The sequence below is a fragment of the Grammomys surdaster genome, unplaced genomic scaffold (assembly GCF_004785775.1).
Source record: "Grammomys surdaster isolate TR1022 unplaced genomic scaffold, NIH_TR_1.0 66, whole genome shotgun sequence".
Classification (NCBI taxonomy): Eukaryota; Metazoa; Chordata; class Mammalia; order Rodentia; family Muridae; genus Grammomys; species Grammomys surdaster.
In genome coordinates, this window is record NW_021604568.1 from 7,232,146 (window position 1) to 7,240,707 (window position 8,562).

Sequence of the window (8,562 nt, forward strand, 5' to 3'; positions counted from 1 at the left end):
CTAAGACAGAAGTGTATCCAAAGGCAGAACAAAGGGAGAAGATTCTGGAGTGAGGCCAAGTGGGCAAGCTCTATGGTGGCTGTTAACGTCCTTCCCGCTCCTACATCACCAGTGCGAGAGGTTCTACATAGCCCTGAGCACATGTTCGGAGCAACTAGGGGCAACAGGCCTACACTGCCCTCTATTTTGAATGATTTATATTGTTTTTTTTGCCATATTAGAGATTGAACCTAGGGCCTTCTCGTGCTAGGCAAACCCTAGTGAGTGGCACCTCTCCATCTCACTCCCAGTTTTATTTTACTTTATTTTGAGACAAGAATTCAATGAGTTGCCCAGGCTAACCTTGAACTCATTCACTCTTTAGCCCAGGTAGGCTTTTTGAAAGCACAGATTTTATTTTTAATTATGCGTATGTGTGTCTGTGTGAGGGTATGTTCATGAATATGCAGACACCTGCAGAGGTCAGAGGTGTTGGGAACTGAACTCAGGTCTTCTGGAAGAACAACAAGTGCTCTTAACTGTTGAGCCACCTAGTCAGACTCGGAATTCATGTCCCACCTGCCTCAGTTTCCCAAGTAGGTGGAATTATAGGACTGCACTACCAGACCTGGCTAGGCTACAAACAACTCTTTGGAGTATGAATGAGGGGTCCGGGGTGGCAGTATATGTTGGTAACCCCCAGCTACTCAAGACGACACCAGGGCGGGTGGGGAGTTTCTGGCTAGTCTGCAGCGCATAGTGAGAGTCTGTCTCAAAACAATAATAACAGAAGTATTTGTGCAGAGACTTCATCCTTCACATCAGTGTCACCCTTCTCCCTCACACATGCGCACTGTACTCTCTCCTATCTTTAACCTTCACCTCACAGAGAAAAAAAGCTAATGTACATTCGACCCTAAATAATCTCTACCACTAGCTTTTACTTCTAAGTTATATGAAACAAACACTGGGCAGAGAGGTGTTCTTCTGTGGACTGTCTAATGAGTCGGCAGATTCACACTGGGCAGAGAGGTGTTCTTTTGTGGACTGTGTAATGAATGAGTCGGCGGATTCACACTGGGCAGAGAGGTGTTCTTCTGTGGACTATGTAATGAGTCAGCAGATTCACACTGGGCAGAGAGGTGTTCTTCTGTGGACTGTGTAATGAGCCAGCAGACCCAGCCCTCACAGCTGCTCCCTCTGGAGCTCCATTTCAGAGATGAGAAACTTGTGTCAAAGAGGTCAAGCAACTTTCCAAAGTCAGAGTCTTCTTTCAAAAGAAGGAAAGCTGCAGTTTGAACTGGAGTGCCTGGCTGCAGAGATTGGTTACACTACACTCTGCACCGCCTGCCCCAGAGGATACGGCCATCTTCTGTAGTCAGAGGGGCTCATTAGAGACGCTGTTCTCTTCTTCTGCCTACTGTAATTCCAAATACAGATGTGGCCACAGAAGCTGCATGACTCTGTGTCTCGTTATCGCTTTGGCTTCTGAAATGTGGTTTTGCTACGCAACCCTAGATGGCCTCGAACACTCCTGCATCTCCTAGTACATAACATCCTGTCATGTTAACATGGCAGGTCACTTGGAAGCCTGGCTGCATATTTCTTCCCTTTTGATGGCTTCTCATTTTGATTTTTATCACTGCATAGGGCAGGTAGAAGGCAGCATTTGGCTCTTGGAGTCAGAGAAAGCCAACCTGTATCTCAGCTGGGTTCTTAGCTGTTGTGACCCCCCATCCCCATGTATGCTGTTTCTCCACTCTGATCTCCCTTTCTCCTCAAATGAACAAATCGGAAATGAGGAGAATGGTAGTCTACAAGTACTACTGCTAACACACACACACACACACACACACACACACACACACACACGGCTGCCGTGCATCACTCAACTGTGGACAGAGGAAGCGACAACTGTGCTATTTGTGACAACAGATGACTGAGCTCTCTAGGTTACTTTTTTTTTTCCCTTTGGGGACTTTCACTGCCTCTGCCTCCCAAATGCTGGGATTACTGGTTTGTCCCAGATACCGAGCTGGCTGTTTTTATAAGAGATGTCAGACTCAGTGTTTCCTTGCTGAGGAGCCCACACTGTTGGTTTCAGTAAACTTCTAGCAAACTGTGCCCATTAGGCCTATCCCACACATTGTCTATTGCTTTATTTTTAACATCTATTTGATTTTACTCTCTTGCATAAGAGTTTTAAAAAATATCTTGACTTTTTAAATCCATGCCTCTTATTACCCCAGTTTTTAGCAGTCCGCAGCTAGGAGTTTCTAGAGCATAGCACATTTGCTGGGATAGACACACGTGTCTTCCTCAGGTTCCTTTATGTAAGCTGCAGGATAGGAGAAATCATGGCCAACTCTTTCCAGCTACTATTCTCTACCTGAAAAGACATTTATTAACTGCTGATGCAGTTCCTACAGCTCTGGTTTGTCTCAGTAGGGTTTACTAATAGAGGAATCTTTGTTTTGGTCTTTTGCTCAAATTTTCTGCTTTCTGACCAACTACGGTTTTGACAGCCATGGTTTTATAATGTGTAGCAGCACTAATACACATTTGCTGTCCATAACAACACAGGAAGCACAAGAAACTACGCATGCAGCAACCAATACCTAGGAAACCAGATGCAGAGCGATGGCTGCTTACCCCATTGATCAGTTTTTAAAGACTGCTCTCCCCACCTTCCTACCCCCAGGCCCTCTCTCCCCACCTTCCTACCCCCAGGCCCTCTTGTACTCACTCCCACGTTTAGGGGTATTTACAACCTCAATGCCACATCAGAGACGTGCAGACATCATAGGAGACACTAAGAAGCTTCATGTGGCACCACTGACATTATCAGGTTGACGGCTGATCTGAGAAAAGAGGCCTCGCTTTCATTTAAAGAGTAAGCCAAATTGATGAAAGAAGGCTCTAGCGTGTGACTTACTGAATGTACTGAGACAGCTGGAGCCTGACAGAACTCCATTTCAGTAGTCTATTCCATCCTGAAGAGAAATCCCCTTTAACATTCTGATGGTGAGGGCCAACCTGTCTTAACGTTGTTCATAAACTAAGTGTAAATGGTACAGTCAATGTAACGTCCACAGGGTTTATATCATAGTTTTTACTTAATTGATTGGAACATGATTTTGACTCACACTGAATTCTGTTTTTTAAAAATGATCTTTTTTGGCCACCTTCCAATGAAAGCCTTTAAACTTTAGGCAATTAAATTAAGAGGAAAGAATGAGTGAGTTGGGAGCAGTGTAAAAATCCCACATGTAACATGACAAGGGCCAGAAACCATTTTCTTTATATTTGCAAAGTAGCTTTAAATGAAGACTGCTCTGTAACTGTTCACTGGTTCGCCTGCTTTCGGACGTTTAGGACTTCTTCCTTTTGGCATGTTCAATATTAACAACCACTGTGTTCATCTAAAACATCACTATGACTACGTTTAGGGGCTCCAGAGTCCCGCAGATTGTGCCTCTTCTTTAAAAGCAGTGAAGTAATCTGGGTGTGGGGGCACACACTTCTGATCCCAGCACTAGGGAGGCAGAGACAAAGGGAATCAGGGCATGAGGGCAGCCAGAGCCACACAGTGAGACCCTGTCCCCACCAAAACAGAGATAATTTAGAAAACAAAACCAATATCTAAACCACAGAACAAAGTAATCTATAACCTGTTTAGAGTTTTACTGGGACAGAGCCTGATTGTCTCTTGTACCATTGTCCATTTTGTGCTAAAATGGCAGTGTAAAATAGCTAAGGCAGATCACGTCCACAAAACAGAAAAAAACATACCATGTGTCCCTTTGTAGAAGAAGTTTGCTCACCCTCCCCGTCTCAGGTGTGGCAGACAAACTGCACCTTCTGATTAAGGGCTGCGTAAAGCCATAAATCTGCCAATGACTCACAATGCTGCTGCGGTTTGCACGCTTTTACCCTTCATGTCTCATGTGTTGGAAACTGTATCCAGATTATACCAGCCAGTGTTCCATCCAGGGAATGAAATCACAACAGACTCCTTACGAAACAGAACGCTGCATTTTGGCCCCTAGGTCTGGATACACAACTCCGAGGTCAAGCAGTCTCTATGATTTGCAAAGAGAGGCATGTCATAGCAGGAGCATGTGTCCAAGCCAGGAAGCAAAAAGAGACTGAGGAAGGAAGGGTACCATAATCCTCTTTGATAGCATGTCCTCAATGACCTAGGACCTCACATTAGTTCCTATCTCTTACATGTCCATAAGACCTTCCATTCCTGCCAAGCCTGGAGACCAAGCCTTCTCTACACGGACCGGCAGGAGATGTCCATCCAGACTATAGCCATAACACAACAGTGTTAGGAGGTGGACAGGGGGTGAGTCAGCGCTACCGGCAGAGTGTGCAGAAGGCAGAAGGGCTGCTCTCTGCCTGCTCCTTGGCCACGAGAGCAACACTCCAGAGGGAGCAACATTCAAGGAGCCATCTTTCCAACCTCCAGGCCTGATAAACAAACAGTTTGTCATAAATGACCTGCCTCGAGTATTCTGTGGAACAGCACTGGGACGGTTCATCTTCACTGTCAACTAGACTGGATTTAGAATCACCATGGAAACACACTTTGGGAACATTGTTGGTGAGGATGTCTCCAGAGAGGATTAATGAGAAGAACTCCACCCTGAGTCTGAGCTGTGTTACTCCGCAGGCTGCGGTCCCTGCCTGCAGATGGACAGGAAGGTGAAAGCAGTGGACAGCAGCTTTCATCTTCCTCTACTTCCTGTGCTTGTACTGTGACCAGGTACATCACTCACCCGCCTCTGTGCCTTCCCTGCCTAATGATGAGTAGAAATGTCATCATCCTTAAGTCCCTTTGACAGCCAGACATGGTGGCATGTGCATTTAACCCTAACAATTGAAAGGCAGAGGCAGGTGGATCTCTGGCTAGCTTGCATAGTGAGTTCAGGCCAGCCAGTGTGATCTCCTCCTTCCCCCCACCAATTATCAGGTTTTGTGTCATAGTGATTGGAAAAGTAGTTAACATAAGCACCCAAGATAAGTACCCAAACCACACAAAGGTCTGGGTCTGACTGTCTTACAGGTTTATCTCTTGCCTTCTATGCAAAGTGGAGCCACCAACTTAGATCTTCTCAAATTAGGGACAGGCATGCTGAGATTACACAGGACTAGCTAACTCCTAGACAAATGAGCATGTCATTGGTCAGGACAGCCAAAGGCAAGCTGGGATTCTGACACAGAATATGGTAAAGATAAGGAGGAAAGCTCATAAGCAGGAGACATTCCTTCGGCATCCAGCACGAACCAGCAGACACCGGAGGTTACACACTGGAACAAGAAACATGATAGCCCCTCATGGATGCCATCATTCTTCATATGGTACAAAATGGAACAAAAGACAGTGTCGGTGTCTGTGACTTCTCGGAGCCTAAAAGGATCACTAACACTGCAGAATACCCTATAAGTAATTATGAACTTAATTTATTATTATTATTATTATTTTTGTTTTGTTTTGTTTTGTTTCGAGACAGGGTTTCTCTGTGTAGCCCTGGCTGTCCTGGAACTCATTCTGTAGACCAGGCTAGCCTCAAACTCTCTAACTCAGAAATCCACCTGCCTCTGCCTCCCAAGTGCTAGGATGAAAGGCGTGCGCCACCACCACCCGGCACTTAATTTAATTTTTAAAAAATTAATTTTGTTAAGTGCACCAACATTTTGCCTGAATGCACGTGTATGCACCACAGGCATGCTCAGTGCCTGAGGAAATCAGAAGCGGGTTTTGGATTTCTGGAGCTGGAGTTACGGATGGCTGAAAGCTACCATGTGGGTGCCGAGAACCAAACATGAAAACTTCAAAAGTTACTTAAAGGGCTAGAGGCAAGGCTCAGCGGTTAAGAGCACTTTCTGCCTTTGAAGAAGACCCAGGTTAGGTTCCAAGCACCAACATGGTGTCTTACAACCCTTTGGAACTCAGTTCTAGGGGATCCAGCGCTCTCTGCTGGCCTCTGTAGGCCTTGCATGCAGATGCTACACAGGTATACATCCAAGTAAAACACCCATACACATAAAATAAAGTAAATGAACTTAAAAAAAATTACCCAAGAGGGCCGGGGCTGTTAATTTAGGTGGAATACTTGCCAAGCATGTTTTTTTTTAATTTTCTTTTATTGGATATTTTCTTTACTTACATTTCAAATGTTATCCTCTTGCCCAGCATGTGTAAGGTCCTAGATGTTATCCCTAGCAGCATAAAACATACACACGGACACACAGACACACACAAAAACACACACAAAGACACACACACACCAAACATCATTGAAATATATTCACATAATTCCAAATGCTTTAGTTTGTCAATGTGTTCAATATATACTTTTAAAATGTATATTACTTTAGCATTTAACTTCCAAAGGAGTCCTATCTTAACAAGGTTTGAATCCTTGCTATATATTTGAATATATTAGAGTTTTCAGAAAAACTGGGTCATGGTAGCAGAGACATTACTGCACACATGTGGGAGGAGCAATCTTCAAAATCTTTGCTCAGGAATTCTGACCTGCTGGGCCATCAGGCTACAACATACTAGCTCGCAAAACAATATATACGGTAGAAATTTCCAGAAACCCTTTCTCAGTCCTTAGGTTTAGGAGAAGATGAGGACCAAGGAGGTAGGAGAGAAGCAACTGCCCTTCTTTACTATAAGGACAGGATGTCAGGGCCACCGATGCAGCCTAGCAGCCAAAGCTCTGGGGACAGGCTATCAGGGCCACCAATGCAGCCCGGCAGCAGCTTAATGTGAAAATACTGACAGCTGTTGGATGAGCTACCTTGAGCGAAATCAAAGGACTGTGGCAAACATAATTACCTGAGGAAGATTCAGAATTGCTCTTCTTTTTCCAGCAGACGCAGTTTATAACCCCAGTGGCATCGTCCACTGAAAGAGAAGCAGCGAGGGAGGTGAGAGGCTTGGCATTCAGCCATACTGAAAGATGACAGTGTCAACAGCCCAGAGAAGTAACTCCCTTGAAGAACTCTCCCTGCCTTTAGAAGCAACCTTTCTCTACACACCGCACGAACTGCTTACCTGTGAGCATATACCCACGAATCCAAGGGACCCAGCCAACGTTTCCCTCTGTCTACCTCTATGGCAGTGATGAATCTTATCAACTCTGGTAACAGTGGGCAATGTTAGGTGCAAAACAACCTGAGTTGCCCACATCCATAGCCTTCTCTCTTGTGGTTGTGGCACTGGACTCTGGGCCCAGCTTCTGTCATCTCTTCTCTAGCTCGCTCATTCCCCAGCAAAGAGGCCCACAGCATTTGGCCCAGGGGTCCTCACGTCTGCAGGGACATAAGGGAGAGCAAGCTTACCATAGGACTCAGCTTAATTTTCCTGACAGAAAATAATTATACACTGGCCACAAAAATAGAGCTGCTCTGCCTCACTTTATTTATAGCACAAAAAAGAAAAAGAAAAAAATCAAACAGTTTCCATGAGACTTGGATTTATGATCAGAGAGGAACTTGAAGATCTCTGCTGAGAGAAGACAGGACTTTCTCTGTCTGAATTCTGACAAACTCCAAACATAGGTTGCTAAGCACAGAGTAGTGGGCCTCATAACTGAAACAAAACAAAACAAAACAGTAGACTGTTGTAAAGGTCCATGTAATATAAAATATAAGGGAAAATGTTTTATTGACAGATTAGATCTTTGTAGAAAGAGGACTATTCTTTATAGTAAATATAAGTTCATCTGTTAACACCAAGTGAGAAGACAATGGGGACCACTGTCTCTCTAAAGGAGAATCTGAAAACTGTAGCTCATTAAACAAAGTTTGAGACATTTGCTGGCCTAAACCAATAACAGCAACTTTTCCAGCATATGGTAACTGCTTTAATATATGAAGAGCTCACATGAGCTAGCGAGGAAAAGACCACACCCACAAGAGAACGGTACCAAAGGAAAGGGATACGTGGTGCACGGACAATGTGTCCATATGCTAAATCCACTAACTGCCATGAAAAAAATCAAGTTTACATTACTTCTCAGCTGCTAAACTGACAGTTTAAAACATGGCTACCCAGGGCGAGGCTAGGGCTCAGTTGTACAGCACTTGTCTAGCACCTTGGGCACCTGTTTTTTTTTGTATTGGAGATATGATACAAAAACACACGACAAATTACTGATACCCTCATTGGCTACGAGAGGAAGTATAAACCGGCAGCTGACTTTTAAACAGCAAGCGCATGTGCCCGCTGACGTGGCAACTGCTTCTAGTAAATTATTCCAGGAGAAAACCAGAACAAGTGCACAGAGATCTACATCTGGGATAATGTTGTTCACAGAAGTAGGTGCTTATAACACTGAAAATGGAAACATAAATGTTTATAAATATGCAGTTGTTTAAATAAATTGTAATAATGTGGTATATGGGATTGATGTGTTATGATGAGGACCTAGGCCCTTCCTGTTGAAAGACACAGGCCTCTCTGTAAAACAGGCAGTTCCTGAGCCCGCCGCTGAGTGACCAAGGAGGAGACCCATTACAAAGCCACACCACATCCTTCCCTAGTGTGACACTAGGAGTCAG

At 44.5% G+C, this 8,562-nt stretch overlaps 1 protein-coding gene across 3 annotated transcripts in view; it reads right to left on the bottom strand.

Moving 5' to 3' along the window:
- Positions 1-8,562, bottom strand: part of Stn1 (STN1 subunit of CST complex) — a 35,201-nt gene that overhangs the window by 15,634 nt on the left and 11,005 nt on the right. For all 3 annotated transcript variants that reach the window (XM_028773687.1, XM_028773685.1, XM_028773695.1), the window contains one exon: positions 6,836-6,904. In XM_028773687.1, the coding sequence (XP_028629520.1) occupies positions 6,836-6,904 (69 nt within the window). The remainder of the gene's footprint in view (positions 1-6,835; positions 6,905-8,562) is intronic.